At 29.3% G+C, this 19,650-nt stretch overlaps 1 protein-coding gene across 2 annotated transcripts; it reads right to left on the bottom strand.

The window, feature by feature from the left end:
• Positions 1-453: 453 nt before the first annotated feature.
• Positions 454-18,104, bottom strand: LOC103578663 (scavenger receptor class B member 1). 2 transcript variants are annotated; one of them, XM_008559813.2, is made up of 6 exons: positions 17,193-18,104; positions 8,648-8,985; positions 2,358-2,855; positions 2,079-2,277; positions 1,788-1,996; positions 460-1,718 (listed from the first exon to the last, which is right to left on the bottom strand). In XM_008559813.2, the coding sequence occupies exons 1-6, from the start codon at positions 17,248-17,250 to the stop codon at positions 1,473-1,475; spliced, it is 1,548 nt and encodes a 515-aa protein (XP_008558035.1). In that variant the 5' UTR covers positions 17,251-18,104; the 3' UTR covers positions 460-1,472. The 2 variants fall into 2 exon arrangements, with proteins under 2 accessions (XP_014300566.1, XP_008558035.1); XM_014445080.2 differs by lacking the exons at positions 8,648-8,985; positions 17,193-18,104 and adding an exon at positions 4,381-4,649 and having other exon boundaries at positions 454-1,718.
• Positions 18,105-19,650: the final 1,546 nt, after the last annotated feature.

Below are 19,650 nucleotides of genomic sequence, written 5' to 3' on the forward strand. Positions count from 1 at the left end.
GTAATTTATATTCCTTATCTCGAGAACCAGTTTCTCAAAATTTTAATCAATCATTTTTTACCAGGCAATAAGTAAAAAAAAGTTCCGCACTCAGCATTTCTAGTATTTTCTATTAAAAATATTTCTGTAATTTAATCTTTGGATAAATAGATAAACTTCCTCTCACGTGTTGGCCTATTGCCATTGAAAAATTGATAAGAACAGTTTTGATGTAAAAGTCAGTCTGTTAATTATTACATTTTACATAAATATTAAGCCATTCTATGTAGGAAATTTTATAAATTATATATAGCGTTTGATTTTGGTATCTTTTGATTTATTTGTACAAAATTATTTTCACCTAACAAATAATCTAGTATTTTTTTTCCTAATAATATTTATAACATATACAACGAGTAATAATTAATAATAATAATAAACATTAAATATAATTAAACATACAATATAAATACATTATTAATTGGACGGAATGGAATAAGAAACAAATTTAGAAATTTTTTTTCTCACTAATACAAAAAATTTAAAATTTTTAATTATCATCTCTTCACTTATATTATTAACTTAAATAATACTAATTATATTTTCATGCACTGTAATATTAAAATAATAACGATCAGTATTTTTTTTTGAAACGATTAAAAAAACCAGATTACATTTTTTCCAACACACTTTTTAAAATTTGCTATTAAATTATTTTGTTTGATCAACAAATTAAAATTCGATTTATAATTCATATCACAAAAAACACACATCTATATATTTATATATGAAAAAAAAATATTTATGTTAATATATTGGTCGAATTTTCGCGAAGGAGTCACGAATAATCAAAACGACATAATATACAGATAAAAATATTAAATTGTCAAAAATTTATTTTCTACAAAGATCCCGTTATCTCTCGGCCTCGACCCACTAATAAAAAAATGGGCGATCGGTCGTTGCAAATAACTGAGTGAGATTACATGAATCTTTAATTTAAAAAATTGTAATAATTAATCAAAAAAAAACCCGCCCTGATTTTAAAGAAAGAGAGCTTTTGTATTCAGTAGGTAAAAAACGCAAGAAATAGAGATAAAAATAGTTATTTATAATTTAGTTTATTGTATATTTTTTGTGTATTAAAATAATTAATCACAAAAAACCATTGAGCATCAGTCCCTTTCTCTTGCTTTCACCTTCCCTCTGAATAAAATATAAGACATAAGACTCTATTCTGTAACCTTTAGCTTTCCCACGATAATTATACAATCGTTATTTTTGCAACAATTGCGTGATAGTCATAGAACATGACGATTTTTGACGGCATGTTAGTTTTAAAATATACTATAATAAATCTAGTTATTGTTCAATTGTCCAACACAGAATTATTTAAATTAAAAATTAAAATAAACAAAAAAAAAATAGTCTATAGTAATATTTTTTAAAAATTGCCATTATCTCTTAACTTGAAGTTATGTCTGATTTACACTTTACTTCATGGAACCTTGAAAACCAGGATTAATATTTCCTTGCTTAGATGCACCTGGAGGTAGAGGAGTGCTTAAATGAAGCTTCTCTTGATGTTTTGCCGCTCTGGCAAGACACAATAACGCACCGAGAAGAACAATGGCACCTACTGCAGCAATAGCACCCGAAAGAGCTGCACGTGCTATCGGAGGCACTTCAACAGCCATCTTCAGCAGTGACGTCACATGGCTCGGTAAGCCATCTACACCCTGTTTAATTAATAACACAATTAACAATATAATTACATAAATAATTAATAATAAAATATGTAAACTTACGTCTTCAAACCACATTATTGGGAAGATAATATCTGGAAAAGATGCAACTTGTTTGATATCACGCACTTGACTAACAGCAAGATTTATTTGAATTCTAGCACGAGCTCTAAGTGTCGTTCCCATCAACGGTTGGACGTCAATAAAGAATTGATGTTTTTCCTCATCCGGGGGTGATATTCCAATTACGGCTTCCCGTAGTGCGGGATCAGCTGTAAAATATATGCTCATTAACTAACGTCATTTAATTCAAATAAAAATAAAAAAAAATATAAATGTACTAGAATAATTTACCTAAATAAAAGTGAGGGAAACTGAGCAAAACTGGTGAGTCATATTGACAACGCGATACATTGAAGGTACCCTCTGGTGCGCAAGGTGGTCCAGCTGGACAGTAACACTGCTGGGATGTGATGCGATCAGCTGCTGCAAATACATCTTTAGGTGGCACAAATCTAAATCCAGGAACGTCGCCTTCTGCCATCACTTCTTCCTGAGATTATAAGAAAAAAAAGTTTATTAAACTCATAGGTCAATAAATGAATTGATAAAATAATTATTTATTAATAAAACCTTGAAGACGAGAGGAAGAGTCCTGCAGAGATCTTTGTCAAAGACCTTGAGCTTTGAATTCTTGTTAATGTGAGGTGGGAATATACTGCCATCCCCGCCCAGTACATTGTCGCATTCATCAGTGGTCCAGTGTTTGAAACCATCTTTACCATTCCATCGGTCCATCATTCCGTACTTGGTGATGTCCGAGGCACCCGTGAAGATTGTGTACTGATCTGGATGAGTGCCATTTTTTCCATACAATAATCCGAACTGGTCGTACGGTAGCTTTTGTTCTTTTGGTACCACGTCCTTGGCGAGTTTAAGCAACGGATCCTCGTAACCCCAGAGTAATTGACCGACCGAGACCTCGACAAATGGTTTTATTTTAAGGATATCCATAATTGAGGCCATGGCAAGCCGTAGAAAACGAGCTGCGTGACGGGACTGACTGGTTGCTGATAGCATTGGCACGTTTGGTACGACCACCAAATCATCCTCAGTACCGCTGGATAATTCCTAACAATTAAAATAATTATTTCGTCAATAAAAATCACTTTCACTCTCTATTTTCTATTGCCAACAATAAATTATTTAGATAATTTGTATTATAGCAGACTAAATATCCATATTATAATAATAAATTCTATAGGAAGTAAAAGGACATATATTTAATTCCATTTATATTATACAGAGTTTTAATTGAATATTAATGGAAAGCAAGAGGTCACGGTAAAGCAACTTCTCATATTCTGAAATATTGTTGATGAGCAAGGAATCAACGGATTCAGAGGTATAGAAACAATTTTTTAAGTCAGGTGATTCTAGACCTCGAGTTTTTTATCATCATCGTCATCATGATCTTAGACGAGTCGACGGAGCGTTACGGCGGATGATATGCAAATTATAATTCCTTATAGTGCAGCGGTTACGTATGGACGATCATATTTTCTTCGCAATCGGAGTGAAACTTGAATAATATACATCCGAACAATGCATACTTTCAGCTAAATCACGCATTCATTTTTAAATTTTTACCGCTTTTTTGTTAGCTTTTGATTGGCCAGTCAAAAGTGGCGACATCTATTGATGAAATGAAGGTTTAAAATTTTGAATCTTAATTTTGTTTAATTACCTTTAATACTCTTTTTAATTGTTTTTTCATAGAAAAAATGCGTTTATATTGCAAATTATATGTTTCTTAATTAATTAATACTCAATTTCAGTGGTTTTTTTTTTTTTTTTTGAGGAAAAATTGTGGGATTCTTAAAAAACATAACGTTTTCCAGATTCCATCGCCGGGGTAGCTCAGTCGGTAGAGCATCAGACTAGAACCATTAATACGTCTAAAGTAAACAGAATTACAAGAACAATTAATCCGCTTATCTCATACGCTTCGGCCACAGCTAACTCTCAGGATACACATATACGTAGTCAACCATTTCAGCACCAAAACAATAACAACATCAATTCACCGCCGTCTACCAGCACCCCCCACTGGATCAACGATCTTAAAAATGAAATAGCATCAATGAACAAAAACATGCTGACAGCAGTTAATATTCAAATAGCCCAAATTTCTAACCAAGTCCAAACAAACTCGAGAAGAATCGAGCAAATTTTCAACATCCTGCAAATCCAACATGGATAACCAAAATAATATGAGCAAACTAAAAATCGCAGCCATTAATGTCAATTCTATCCAAACAAATCAAAGACGTTACGATCTTCAATGTTTCGCAAATAACAATAATCTAGACATAGTAATAGTCACTGAAACAAAACTTAACGTAAAACATAAACTATCTTTTAAAAATTATGAGTTCATTCGTACGGATAGAAAAAAGTCAGTGCAAGGCGGGGGCACTGCTATCCTAATAAAAAATAACATCAACTTCACTAAAATCAACTATCCAACTTCACTAGATAATTCGATTCTGGAATACACAATAGTAAAGGTTAAGTCAGACTCAATCAAAAATCTCTTTATCATAGCGGCATACGCTGCACATGACAATAAAACAATCTTCACTAATGAACTCACCAACCTGCTTAATGACCTCAAACTACAAAACCCAGATAACCACTTCATATTAGCAGGTGACCTGAATGCAAGAAGACAAGACTGGGGTGACTCGATTACAAATGAAAGAGGCAGGCAACTCAGAAATTGGGAACTTAATGAAGGTTTAATATTCAGAGCGACTTCTGTCGCTCCGAGTGAACCCACCTTTATCAGAGGCCAGTCAATTCTGGACATAATTATAATCGACTCAAGACTTGATCTCCACTTCTCCAACAATAAATCCATAACAGTAGCGGACTACGATAGCGACCACAAGGCAATCATCTTCTCTATCATATGTACACAATTTAACACAGTAAGAGCTCATAACTACAAATTCAATTATAAATCCACAAAATGGAAAAAATTTACAAACAAACTGGAAAAAAACTTTAATCAGACAATTCCTCATGACCGTAATCTATCGACTCAAGAAATTGACGAGCACCTTGATCAGATTAACGCCATCATTCGCGATACAATTGAAGAATCGGTCCCGAGATTCAAAAATAACATCAACAGTGTCGACAAATATTTAAACTCCAAAATCAAAAAGCTAAAGAAAGACAAATCACACATGCTAACAGTATTAAATAAACTGCTGAAAAAAGACCCTCAAGCCAATTTACCTGCTACACAATCAGCCAAAAACTTACTTGCTCAATTAAAATCAGACCTGAAAAAAGAATTTAAAAAATCGACTGACAGCTACTGGGCATCACAAATTAAAAGAATCGATCATAGACGGGCAGACAACTTCTTTCCCAAGATAAACAAATTACTTAGACCTCGAGATCCCTTAATCATTGGTGACATCCAGAGAAATTTAGTGGAGCCTAATGTTGCAACCAGAGCTTGCATCCCGGCCGACGCCCCAAACATAATTACAGACCATGCAGGTAAGCTCAACATCATCGGAGCTTTTTTTGAGTCGATTAACACCCCAAGACACACAAATATTGGCACACGAATCAAAGAAATGGCTGATAATAAAGCTGATGAATATATTGAAGATCTGAGGGCCAGAAGAGCTAACAGCACATCAATTACCCAATTCTGCAGAAGAAATCCGGCATCTCACCCAACAGCAGATGGTGATGACATTTTCTGTGACCCTCCCACACTCCAAGCAATAGTCAAAAAATTGCCGAATAAAATCTCCAGTGGACTTGATGATATCCCTCCAATAGTTCTGAAACACCTTCCTTTCAACATAATCACTTCATACTCAATAATTTTCAACAATGCAATCAACAACTGTTACTTTCCAACAGCCTGGAAACGGGCAAAAGTCCTTCCTCTGCTAAAGAAAAATAAAGACCCAGCCAATCCATCTAGCTACAGACCGATCAGTCTAACCACCAGCATCAGTAAAGTTTACGAAATCATAATAAACAAAAAAATCATCAAACATTGTGAAGACCATAACATTATACCAAACAACCAGTTCGGATTCAAGCACCAACACTCAACAACTCATGCCATTCATAAACTTCTCAGCGATGTCAACACCTTGATAGGTAACAAATATCTAGTAGCTGCAGCTTTGCTGGACCTAGAAAAAGCTTTTGATTCGGGATGGATTAAAGGTCTAATCTTCGTCCTACACAACAAAAAATTTAAACGATGGCTCATTCTGCTGATCCTGGACATGTTATCTGGAAAATCGTTCGTCACCACAAACGGCTCCCAACTGTCATCCATCATCTTCCTTATTTTAGAAGGGCTCCAACAAGGAACAGTCAACTCTCCAATACTCTTCAACATTCTCACCTGTGAAATCATTAATCTATACCAACTTAACCAAAATAACAACTCGTTCTCCATAGCTTTTGCTGACGACACCATTTTTTATGTAGCTGGCAAGGATCCGGACAAAATTAAAATCCAACTAAATATCATTATCAACAACATCAATAGCCATTATGCTAAATGGAACCTCAGGATCAACCCGAGCAAGTGCGAAACCATCATTTTCAGGAAACCAGTCCACTACTTATCTTCAACAACTGTCAAAAAGCTCAAATCCTTCAAAATCACCACAAAAATTCCAGGAACAGATACTGATGCAGACATTCCACATGTCAAAGCAGTCAAATACCTAGGAGTACACCTGGATGAACTGCTCAGAGGCCACTCTCATATGACAACTCAACTCGACAAAGCCAAAAAAGCCTTCAGAGCAAATAGCAGACTGTTCTACAACAAGCACCTATCGTCCAGATCAAAAATAATCTGCTATTTGCTATTAATAAGACCCATCCTAACATATGCGGCTCCGGTCTGCTGGAATACCGGAGCAGCATTGATGGAAAAATTCAGATGCTTTGAAAGAAAGTGCATAAGAGCGTGCCTTGGACAATATAGATCTGCGGACTCAAACTTTAACCAGTTCATTAGCAACAAGAACATCTACAATATGGCGGTCATCCCAAGGATTGACTCGTTTTTCATCAAACTAACCAGAGACTACTTTGGCAAACTACCATCCATCAACAATACCATAATAAATAACCTAGCTCACACAGACATTAATGAGACTGAAGACCGCCTAAAAAACGGTTACATCACTCCACAAGCCTTCACGCATATCGATCACATGGGCCTCATCCAGGACCACAACAATATTCCGGTGATTTATCATTGGAGCAGACATCAGTCAGACAAAAGAGTCATATTAACAATCAATGACATCAAATGGAGCACCAACATGGTCTACTCAATGGCTATACCATCAATTGACTCCATGGATCCAAGCAGACTATCCAGTAAATACTGGTGGTTAACAGAGAACTCCACACACATCAAAGCACTGAGACAAAGACTAAACTCCAAACAAACATTCACGCCCCCGTGATATATATTTTGTAAATATTGTAAATACTGTATATATATATTTTTTTTATTTTTCTCTCTATCCTCCTCCTTCTCTATCTTATTTATTTTTATTATCATCCAAAGACGGTTTTTTCAATAGTCTTTTTTTTCCGTCATTTCTTTTTAAGATCAACATTTACTGAGTTAAAACTCATAAACACACAAACTAAACAATTAAGGTAATTACAAACCTAAATAGCCACTAGCTTATCTAACAAGTATGCGAGAGCACGTCAGTGCCCAGCAGCTCCAATAACACCAACCTGTGTTAATAATTAAGAGTATTTTTTAAGTTATATTTCTTCTTGTTAATATCAATGTACCGACTGAAACGAAATAAACTTTATTTATAAAAAAAAAAAAAAAAAAGTAGAGCATCAGACTTTTAATCTGAGGGTCCAGGGTTCAAGTCCCTGTTCCGGCGGCTTTCTTTTTTTTTTTTTTTAAATGTTTTGAAAAAAACAATTAGTTAAAGAATGCAGATAATATGAAATAAATTTATTGTTTAATTATATAAATAATTTGAAAAATAAAAGAAAATATTGAATCTATTTACAAGAGTTGTGACAAGTGATGGACTTTCTGTTCTTATCTTTACACTATTTTTAACTTCTTCAACAGATTCATTAGAATTAATTTTCACTTTATCAAGCAATATAACTTAACTCTTTTACCTTTCAATTATAAATGACATTATTTTTTTAATCCTAATCCTAAGAAAAGGAAAAAATTTCTGCCTTTTTTGCGACCCTTGGTAAAAGTTAACCCCAACGTAATCTTGCTGATTTATATGCCACCTGGTTGAATTAAACGTAAGTTTTATTTATTCAAACTAATGAATTGACGCTGTCCAAATACATTATTTTCTACTGAAAGAAACTGTTTTTTTAATAATAATTTTACTTTTTCATGTCTGTATTGTTAAGTAAAAAAAATATTTTTGACTTCAACTGTACGTAAAAAAACGATATTATTGTAATAGACGATTGAGTCACACCTATACTGACTACTGAGTCATTGAATATTATTGAATACGCGATAACTTATGCATAAACCTCGACTTTTATTTAAATCGTAATTAATTAATAGAGTGGCACTTCAAAATAACAAATAACTTATTGCTGGTGAATCATGATTTAAAAAATTATTTAACATATAATCTATTAGATTTTTAATAATAACCTGCACAGTAAAAAAAATTTTTTGTACTAAAAATGATCAGGCTCAACAACACAAAAGCAGTGTGTTAAATTAACACACAAAAATGTTATAAATATTTAACATCAAATTTTTAACACAGACTTTTTTTTACAGATACGAAATACTTTGACTGTGCAGGTATTAAAAGAAAAAATACAATAATAAATACCTCTGAAAAGACAAAACGTTTTCTGACATTGTAACTGACAGTTCCGTTGTCGTTGAATTTAATATTAGTTTTATCCCATTTTTGTACATATACATATGGACCAAGCTCTTGAAGAATCGGTTTGTCGCCATTGTTAAGGAATTCATCAGCATTCGTGACGTTGTAAATATAAATATTCATATGAGGTACCACTGGAGGTTCTTTCCACCATCCATATGCACGACCACCTTCTCGTATAGATACTTCACGATTTATCAATATTTCCATAATATTCGGAAATAGTGCTGCCAAAACAGCTGCAAATATTATCAGCAACACGCCCGCTGCAACTGCTGTCCCTGTAAGTTTAAAATCAATTATTATTATTTTTAATCTCAGTATAAGTAAATCAGACATACATTTCTTATTGACCATTGCTATAAAAGTAAATAAATCTGTGTCAAGTTCAATTGTTTTTTCACGAATTCTCCAGAGGATCGTTCGCTTTCTGATCTAAGAACAAACTGAATTTAAAAATCTATTCGTTACACTCGAAACCATTGGAATACAAATAATTCCCAGTGGATTGCATGTCAATTTTTTCGGTTTGTCACTCCATGTAATTGTCAATTATATGACACTCTTTATTTACTCTAGTGTATCATCGCGTGATTTCCATAATAGCCAAATTTCTATGCGTGAAATGATTCTTTTTTTTTTTAATAATCGCTTTGCAATGTACACGGCAATTATTTGTTTGTTTAAATAGTCAATAATAATTAACATGATTGACAATCTAAATGAAATATTGCAGATAAATGATTATTTATTAATAACCGCTTGAATAATATCTTAATAGCAATAATTATTATTATTATTAAATTATCTGTAAATAAGTACAACAATACTTGAATAAATCATTGTCATGATTTGTTATTATTTCGCTTATTATTGACATTTACTGTTATTAAAATAAATTTATAGTCATCTTCCTGACGTTATTCTTTTAAATAAATTACTATTCAAGTATTGTAATTGATATCAGACGTTTATTTCATTAGATTTTTTATACACACTAAGATTATTAATGTCTTATATTATTACATCTGATTGTTTTTATTTTTTGCTCTCTACTGTATTTTAAATTTTTAAATAAATCTTGTCACTTATATATAATGTAAAAATAAGTTGAATATAAAAAGTAAACTAACAAAAAATTAATTATTCAAAATTGGTAATGATTTTGATAAAATTGTTTTTTGAGGGCCGAATGTGAGAGGATAAATTAATATATATATATATACTTAAGATAGACATATTATTAAGTAAAGTATATGAGGTAAAGATGGAATGAACAAAGTGCAAGGACGTTTACTTTTATTTATATATAGTCATCATTTACCCTTCACGATCAAAACTTAATCTTTATTTTTTTCAGAAGCCCATATTTTCGTCTTTATTTTATTCAAAATTAATTATCAAAGTTGTTGCAATCACTATTCTATTTAAATATATATATTATTATATTTTTTCAATAACTATGTAAATTTATTTCGGTAAAAGTTAAATTTCATTTTTTTCTAGCGAGGCCTATAAAAAAATATTTACATAAAAGATAAAGTTATAAATTCATAAATTTACTTCAGAAAATTTACATCACATTAAATTATTTATTAGTAACAATAAAAAATTATATAATAATCGCTGATATTTTCATTACACAGGAAATAATTTACACAAATCATAAAAATTTAAACATTCAATATTTGTAAAAATACGATATCATAAGGAAAGCTTATAGATATTAAATATTTATTTATTTAATTTGAATATCAAAAAACGTAAACTCGATTAGTATAAAAAGTTAATTCACAACTTCCTGCAAGTTACCTCATGCAGTGTGATGTTGCTTTTCAATGACATTTGACCTGTCGTGTTTACTTATGTAGTCATATTATTATTATTTTTATATATATATATATTTTTTTTGATCGTATGCAATATTAAATAATAAATGCGGAAGAAAAAATGAATTGTTATTGGCGATTAAACCGGAAGCTTATTTGATCCCTAATAATCTATAGCTATAGAATACAGGGCATAGATTATACGACCTAACTATATATATTATCATATACTATCACTTTCCACGGCATGCGATCTTCAAGAAAAGGCTTTACCGGAAGTTAATTCGATTCGCTTTTCCAATTTTTTCAACTCCTCTTCATATGTAAGCCCATTATTTACTATTCATATTATTTATATATATTAATAATAATAGTAATAATATATATATATAACGTTTTATAAGGGCACTGTTAATTTATATACATTAAGATAACGTGTTATATACGCAGATAACAATGTAAATGTCTAAATTAGCAGAAAATTTATCAGATATACCACACGAATAGACTAATTGATTCTTTATTTATATATTTATTTTTTATTTCAATCGTGTCGTCATTCGTTTAATTCAATCGAAGGTCAAGTTCGATATTAGGAAATTTATATGTGATGAGCAAGTGGATTTATTTAACTTGGAAAGTTTTAATTTTATTATTTCACTGCCGATTGTTAGATTTCTACTACAGCATTGTAAAATAATCCTTTTGAAATTTATCATCTTATATATTTTTTTAGCTATCATAGATACAGTTTAAATACTTAAGGTAAATAGTGTATGAAAAATATTTAAAAATTTGAATTTCCCTTTGAATAAAGAAAAAATAAAAATAAAAGGTTTTGAAATGAGTCAACATCTTTAGAAGCTTGCGATCATTTGCACATAAAGACGACTCAGAAATTCCATCGAAAGATAGTATAGTATACAAATATATGTATGTGCCGTAGTGCCAATAGCTCATAAATATTTATATTTTAATGTCAAGAAAATAAAATGGTTTTTATTAAATATATATATATATATACATATATTTGATATTGTCATCACTTCGTAGAAACGGTAAACATTAGGTAATTTGTAATTTCCCATATTCTATTTTTTTATACACTAATTTATGAATTTGAAAAATTAAAAAAAAAAAAACAGACAATACAAATGTAATTGTTGGTAGGAAATAAAAAATACTCGTTCCGTATGAAATTGGAGTAGCTTTCACTGGTAATATAATATTGAATGTTTAAAATGACCCACAATAACATATACGCCATAGTTTATTTAATTATGAAATAATTTTTTAAGTATATATATATATATATATAATAATAATAATGATTTCTGCTGATAATTAAAAACATTCACATTCTTAATGATGTTGATGTTTGGCCACAGTCATTATAATAATAATTGGTCAATAATTTATTAAGTGTAAAATTCTGATACGAAAAATAAAAAAAATGTCATGGACATTTGGATTTTTTGTAATGAAGATGCCCCTGAAATAAAAATTTAATGACAGGGTAGAAATGATGATGATATTTATTTGATCAAGGTGATCATTGGAAAGACCATTCGAGCAATGGCCCTACTAGTATACACCATCTTTCCAATGACCTCCGAAAAAAATTCCCTTTTTATTAATGATATCAAAAACCGGTTAATTTAATCGTACAATTACCTTTTAATATTTATTTACGTATTTAAACTTTTTACCTTCGTTTAATTTACTTTAAGGCCGTTAGTGATGTCATGATACCTTTTTAATTTGAATATGGAAATTTCCACGAAAATTTATCTTCAGTTAAATTTATTCGAACTAGCTCTGATTTTTTTTTCAAGTCATTTAATTTTCAAATTAAAAAAAAATATTTTAAATTATACGACATTTTATAAGAGAAAATTTATCTCAATATTTATTTATGTAAAAAACATACTGAGACATCCGGTCTTCCTCTATCGGATATCCGGTTGTCTATTAAAAAAAAAATTTAACTTTAATCAATATTTAATTTTCAGCTAATTGATGTACGTCATGAGTTAAAGTTTCATCTTCATTTTTTATATAATCGATCACGTGTTTTCTTTATAATAATAATATGAATAATTAACCAGTATAAATATAATAAGTGAAGTTTTAAATTTTTAAATTCATTGACATTGAACTAATTTTTATTACTTATAATTAAATCCATGCTGTGTACATATATATCATTAAGTACATATGCAATTTATTTTTTGTCACCTACTTTAAAATGAATTAATGAATTTACAATTGATTTTTTATCTTCTACGGAAAATATTAATGAAAAAAAAAAAAAAAAAAAAAAAAAAAACTAATAGGTAACACTAAATAATTTGATTTATAACATTAGTGTATTAGACATTCTCTCTAGTACATCTGACAACCAATATCCTTTTTTTTATACGAGGTCAGCGTGATTCGAGTAGCAAGGAGAACAACTTAAGACTTGTCGTAAATTTCCATCGTCATTCTAAATATTATTGTTACTTTGTATTAATTTATTGATTTTACCTGAAATAATTAACCGAAAAAAAATAAACTTTCTTTGAAACACAATTGCAAGTTATTATTTAAAAAAAAAAAATTATTTTATGAGTACTCTAAATAAAGGCAAATAACATAAATAGCTTTTTATCGTACGGCCAATCTTAACCAAATAAGCCGATAATTTCGCGATTATTGCATATGCTAAAACATTATCGTGAATGTTTTTTTTATGCTGAGGATGCTTTGGGTTTTTACTTTCTGATATAAAATAAAATCTTTGAATAGAATGATGACAAATAATGTGAAAAATTTTATTAACAGTGGGCCCAGAGGAAGCAAACACTTTCAATGCTCTCATTCCCACTGTACTAGACATTTTAAAAATATATAATATGTACACTGTAACATAACATGATAATCTATTCTCCCATGTTTAATATGTATACATTTTGACAATGCCTGAGGACTTTCGCGGAAGATGCAAGTGTCTGCTTCAAGTGACGAAGAAAACACTCTTCTTTACCACAACTTCCACCGTAAAACGCTTTCTAAATAAACCATATTTTTAAATCGTTTATACATTTTTTGAAAATTTTCAGGGAAAAAAATTTTCTAACATCAATAAAAAAAAATTTCTATTGGAAAAAGTTTTAAAAAATCGGAGTAAAGTCGGATTTTATTTGAATCTGACAGGAACTTCCGGAGTTTTAGAAAAAAATCACTTCGTATACAGAGTAATTTAATACCCGATCACTCCATAAATTTTTTACAGTGCATTTAATAAATAATAATGATAGACGGATTAAAATTTGATATTAAAAAATTTTAAAGATATTAATGGTGGTGACTTCTGTCTGGCAAACGAGTTTAAGAAGACGGAATCTTTAACGCGAAGCACGCGAAGACTACGTCTGTATAAATCACTGCGACCATTTAACTATACTTTTAAAATGTTATTGAACGTTATTTATAATTTTACTAACCATAAATAAATGAAATAATATTAAATTAAAAATATTGTGAAGAATAAGTCATTATGTCATATACTTATACTGAAAGTCTTCTTAGTTCATGGACTACATATGTAATATATTTATACTGTTCTGTATCTACTGATTACGGGAGCAAGTTGAGAGTTACGTGTGTTACTTGGATACATATTATATAGATATATATGAAAGATTACGACAGAAAATAACTTTTGCAAGAGTTAATGTGTTTGGTGCACTACTCGATTACTTACATCAAGTCTACTCAATTTTACTTCTTTAGTTGAAAGTGAAGGCAAACTATCAATGGAATAAAGTCAAAATTTTATTTATATTAAATACTCATTTATATATATATATATATTTTAAAACAATAATTGTAAAAAATTCTGTAATGAACTTTCAGTGTTTATGAAACGTGCTGAAAATTCAGTGTTATTATTTCAATCTTGCTCTTTTGCAACAGATTAAATTAATGAAGAAAAAATATTTTTTCTACATGATCATTTAAAACGATAATAATAATAATTTATTTTGTGGTCGTGTGGCATTTATATTTTTGCAATTATTACTACGCAATGTCATCTAGCCTGTGTAACCTTACTAACCATCATAACTACTAATTGCACGTCCTCGTGCATAGAAATATAAGTAAAGTCCAGTTGAACCCATTTCATATTAATGACAGCCAAGTAATTTTACTTGTCATCATTCTTCTTATTTTTTTATTTTTTTTTTTTTTTTCATTCATTTATTATTAATTTAAAAAGCCCGACAATATATCAGATGATAATAATAAATTATTTTGAATTATAAATTCTGGAAGCGACTGGAGTCGGGATGCCTGGTCATGCAGGTGCGTATGTGTTTACGATATAAAATATAAATATATATGTATAAAATAAACTGGGAAAACTGGGTATGAGTGTGTGTACCCTGTCACTCGGGTTTGCCCGACGTTGGAATGCACTCTGTCCTTATACATATATATGTATAAGTATTTTAGTTGGTATGTGCGAGTGTGTATGTATTTTGTTGCCAATCTGCTTATGTCGAGCATGCAAATTTTCCTTTACATATAATTTTTTTTTCCAAACAATCTTTATTATCAAATAAAAAATCGCATTACTAAAATAAATTATTATCCAATTCTATTGTCCCAAGTATTTGTCTACTTTGTTAAAAGTTAAGTCAACATCAACGTTACGTAAATACGAAACATGTTAATGTAAGATAAATTCATTGGGTTTAAAACCACGTGGAATGAAAAATAGGAAATGCTTAAAACGACCAAGTGTAATTATTTTCTATAGAGTACTGACGTCATTGACAAATGTTATTTCAAAATATTAACATAAGATAATACATACACTTAGAAAAAAAATATTCTATTTTATTCTTATAAGAAATTATGCTACGGAAATTTTTAATCTGATATATTTTTAGTGCAAAAATTTGATGACTTCATTCAAAATCATTTTCTTAATCAAAGAAATCTGAGCTTAGTTCAAGATGCTGATTTTTTTTGGAGTACTGTAGATAAATTTCGGTTTTCTTCTGTCGAGAAAATTATTCTTGAGTTGAAATATGGAATTGATGATGTAATAATTTTTATTGATTTACTACTATACAAAAGATAATTTTTTTTCAGTATATATATAAAAATAGTTTAGAATTACCTATAAAACGGAGTTTAGATCATTGAAGCGATGAATTGACTAGAAAGTTTTCACGATAACGGTTTTGAAACTGACGGGTAAAGGTGTCTATACCTAAACCGAAAGTCTCATGCCGACTGTATATGTCATATATACATAGAGTTTACCAGTATATGTCGTCAATGACATTCCATCAATAAGTCGTAATAAAAAATAAAATTTAAAAAAATACCGATTAAACATTAAATTACATCAACCTGAATGGCACAAAAAATTATTTTAATTGAATATTATTTTTATTTAAAATATTTAATCAGTAGATTAGATAATTAGGTAAGTTAATAATATGCCATGAAGATAAAAAGTTTAATGAATGAAATATCCATACATATGTTTATTTGAGTTATAAAGTTCAGCGGCGTTTGATACATAAATAAAAAAAAGTATTATGTTAAATTGCGCTAAAATTCCGGTATTCAAATTTACATGTTTTAAGGATGAAAAAAAAATAAAATAAAAAGCAATGACAGTTTACTTATACATTAGCATGTTTTATGTGCCATTATCAAGTCATTGCTCTCTTGCCAAAAGTATTTAGAAAAAAAAAAAATTTAATGAAATTTTTTTATCATTATTAAATAATTTAAAATTATTGAATAAATTGATAAAAAAATCTATCAGTAATCAATAATAAATGTCTGAGTAATAAATTTTGTTGAAAAAAATTTACACGTGGAAATGAAAAAAATAATGAGTGGATTTACGTCTTGAAAAAAATAGTAAGAAAAAACGAAGCATCGTTATAAGCGATCTCATACTGATATGACAGACCATGAAATCAAGTAATGTAATATACATTACCGCATATATTTATTCATCTAATACATATGTATATAAATATACAGATTTATCTGGTTGCTCACACCCACGTGGAGCATAAGATCCGGTGATATCAACGCGCGAAGAAGCAGCCTCAGTTTTAAATTCAAAATTTTATTTTTAATTAACAAAACTCTCTTTTGTAATTTAATATTTTTTTATTAATTTAAAAATATAAATTTTTAATCCACTCATGCTTGTTTCTCAATAAGAAAAAAAAACTTCCCATGAGTCAGAGACATTCAGCATTACAATAATATAAAGAGAAAGAGATTAAAAAAACCGTTATAGTTCTTCAATGTCTATAAAAATTTATACAAATATCACAATGGTTTTATATTTTAACCATAAGAAGTAATGTCGCGTTACAAGGATGTTAAGTTAACAATCAGCTGACAAAACCATTAAAAATTAAATAATGAAAGCCTCAGTTTAAAAATAAATTCAAAAGTCCTATTTAGTATTATATAAAACCATTGACTTGCAATATCTCGGATTAAACTAGTAACCTAGATATACTAGATATATCATCTCAATGTTATCCACAACTAGATCAACCGGTAAATAAATTAAAAGCATCGATCACTACCAATTATCTAACAAAAATAAATAAATAAACAGTACGTACACCATCGTCTGAGAAATCCGCCCTGGAGTTTGCCACAAATTCCTCGATTAATCCTCATGTTGTTATAAATATATAGATATATTTAATATATTATATATTTCTTCCTCCGGATGATATTTGTATGTATGTTTGGGTATTCACACGTTACAAGTACAGTTACCTCATCCGTTTTTTCTCATTGATGTCGTTACTTTATTTCTTCTTCGTTGCAGCTCTCAAATATATTTAAAATATGTGGTATTTAATTCAGTTTAAATTTATCCACTCAGGTTTAATTACAAAAAATTTTAAAAGACAATAGTATCAACATTGACAATTGAACTGATCAATAAAAAAAAAAGAAACAAATTGGTTGTAAGTTATCCTATCCAGCTTGTCGCGACGACGACACGAGGAGAAAGTCGACTCCCAAGTGTGCCGACTACTTGGCGCGATAACGAACGTACCAATGGAAGAATACGGTGTGAGTTTATAAATAATATAAGAATATGTATGTTTGTATGTATATGTAGTGTGTGAGAGCTGTTTTAAGATTTTTCGAGTTACTTCAGTAATTGTAATTTTTTATTCATTTATTTGTTTTTTTTTTTTTTTTTTTTTTTTTTTTTTTTTTTTTTTTAAATTCTTGGGATTAATTATTTAAACAATTGCCTTGTATCCAATTGCTGTATTTTAAAATTTTTATTAGTCTTCATATGCTGATGATAATCAAATAACCACTTCTTCACGTAAACCTCGAGACGTTATCATTTTTATTTATTTTTAGGTAAAGTTGTAATTTTGAGTAATTTATTTAAAATAAAAGGAGTAGTAAAAAGACACACGATCGGTACGATGTTAGCTCGAGTACTGAACCACTGAACGTACGTTCGACTTGGCAGAAATGCCGCGATCGCCGCAGTAAACTCAAGTGGCTCAGGTGAACGATTTATTATTACCCCCACTTATTACAATATTATATTAACAAACAACCTCTCTCCACATTCTCTTTTCTTTCTTTAAATTTTATTTTTCTTATTCATATTCTATTATATATTTTAGATTTTTTTAATTTTTCTCTATGCACACTGTCTATCGCACAATATCTGCAATTTTTTTGTATCTACACTAACATACCAAAGTGCACTATTCTCATTTTTAAATTTATTCGCTGTGATTGTTAATTAAACAATATATTGTTCTTGTTATTTAACATACGATTGCACCATAATACACTACTTTTATTTATTATTTTTTAATTGAACAAATAACAAAGTTGTTCACTTCATCATTTGTTAATAAATAATAAAGATAAAAAATAATAAATAAAATTTTTTAAAAAATTGCACTTGTAGTTGTTTAAATTTTCTACAAGTGCATTTTTTTTATTTTTTTTTTTTTCGGAATTGATTTGATGAAAAAAGAAAAATTCGAAAATTTTTAGTTGTCTGCTTTCAGGATCATATCACTTATTCTTATAAATTTATAATACAATTTTGTAATTTTATCAAGTTGTAATGAGGAAGAAATAATCATACATCGAGGTGTGCATTTCACAGTGATAAAACAACTGCTGATACCTTCGTGACTTGAGAGTAAATAAATAATGAAGATTTTATAAATATATAATGAAAAGTGGATTATGATCAGTACAAACATTATTATTATCACTCTAGTTACACTGGTATTCATTGATAAATATAATGAGATACCGGTTAAATATTGTCTTCTTTCTACAATTAAATGAATAACGTGTTAATATTTAATATCAACATCCATCATATACATTGGTTATATGTGTATATTTAACCGGATGAGCTGGCGGAAACTAGAAAACTACAAATGTTAACATGCGACATTGACATACAGACGATGATCCTGGATATAAATCAATACCTTGAATAAATTTTTCAAAAATATAACAAAATATTAAATTTAATTTTGTAATGTTTTTTTTTTCTGTTTGACGTATAGCGGCTGGTAACTTTTCAAGTAAACGCTCCATTGGTAAAGTGCTAAAAATTAAGTAATAATTATTTAGTAAATACTCGAGTGATTAATAATATCGTTGTGCTCTACACCTCAGCTTTCGTCAAAGTCACGTAACTTCCGGTGCGTATAGAATTAAATTCTAAAGAAAAACTCTCACCCACGTGTAAGTTGTATCAAAATATAGCTGAGCTATTTATGTCATGTTATATTTACACATATATGTTTTTAAATACCCGTGACAGGTAAAAAAATTATATTATTTACTATTGATATATATGTAGGACAACTAATCATACCACCAATTTATCACGATGATCATAAAAAAATATGGTGTTATTTTATGTTTACATCAGAGCTGAATTAATTTAAATATAAAAATTAAAAAAAATATATAAATATATCTTATTACTACATTAACTCTCATTCGCTTTCCTCATTCTATTATTTTTTAATATGTTTACATTTGTTATTTTTTAAAATAAAATGC

The sequence above is a fragment of the Microplitis demolitor genome, chromosome 1 (assembly GCF_026212275.2).
Source record: "Microplitis demolitor isolate Queensland-Clemson2020A chromosome 1, iyMicDemo2.1a, whole genome shotgun sequence".
Taxonomy (NCBI): domain Eukaryota; kingdom Metazoa; phylum Arthropoda; class Insecta; order Hymenoptera; family Braconidae; genus Microplitis; species Microplitis demolitor.

Coding starts and splice junctions, on each gene's coding strand:
- LOC103578663 (XM_008559813.2), bottom strand. CDS start 17,250: ATGAGGATTAATCGAGGAATTTGTGGCAAACTCCAGGGCGGATTTCTC. Junction 8,986..17,192: donor CGGATTTCTCAGACGATGGT/GTACGTACTGTT, acceptor TTAAACTTACAG/GGACAGCAGTTGCAGCGGGC. Junction 2,278..2,357: donor CTCTTCCTCTCGTCTTCAAG/GTTTTATTAATA, acceptor TTATAATCTCAG/GAAGAAGTGATGGCAGAAGG.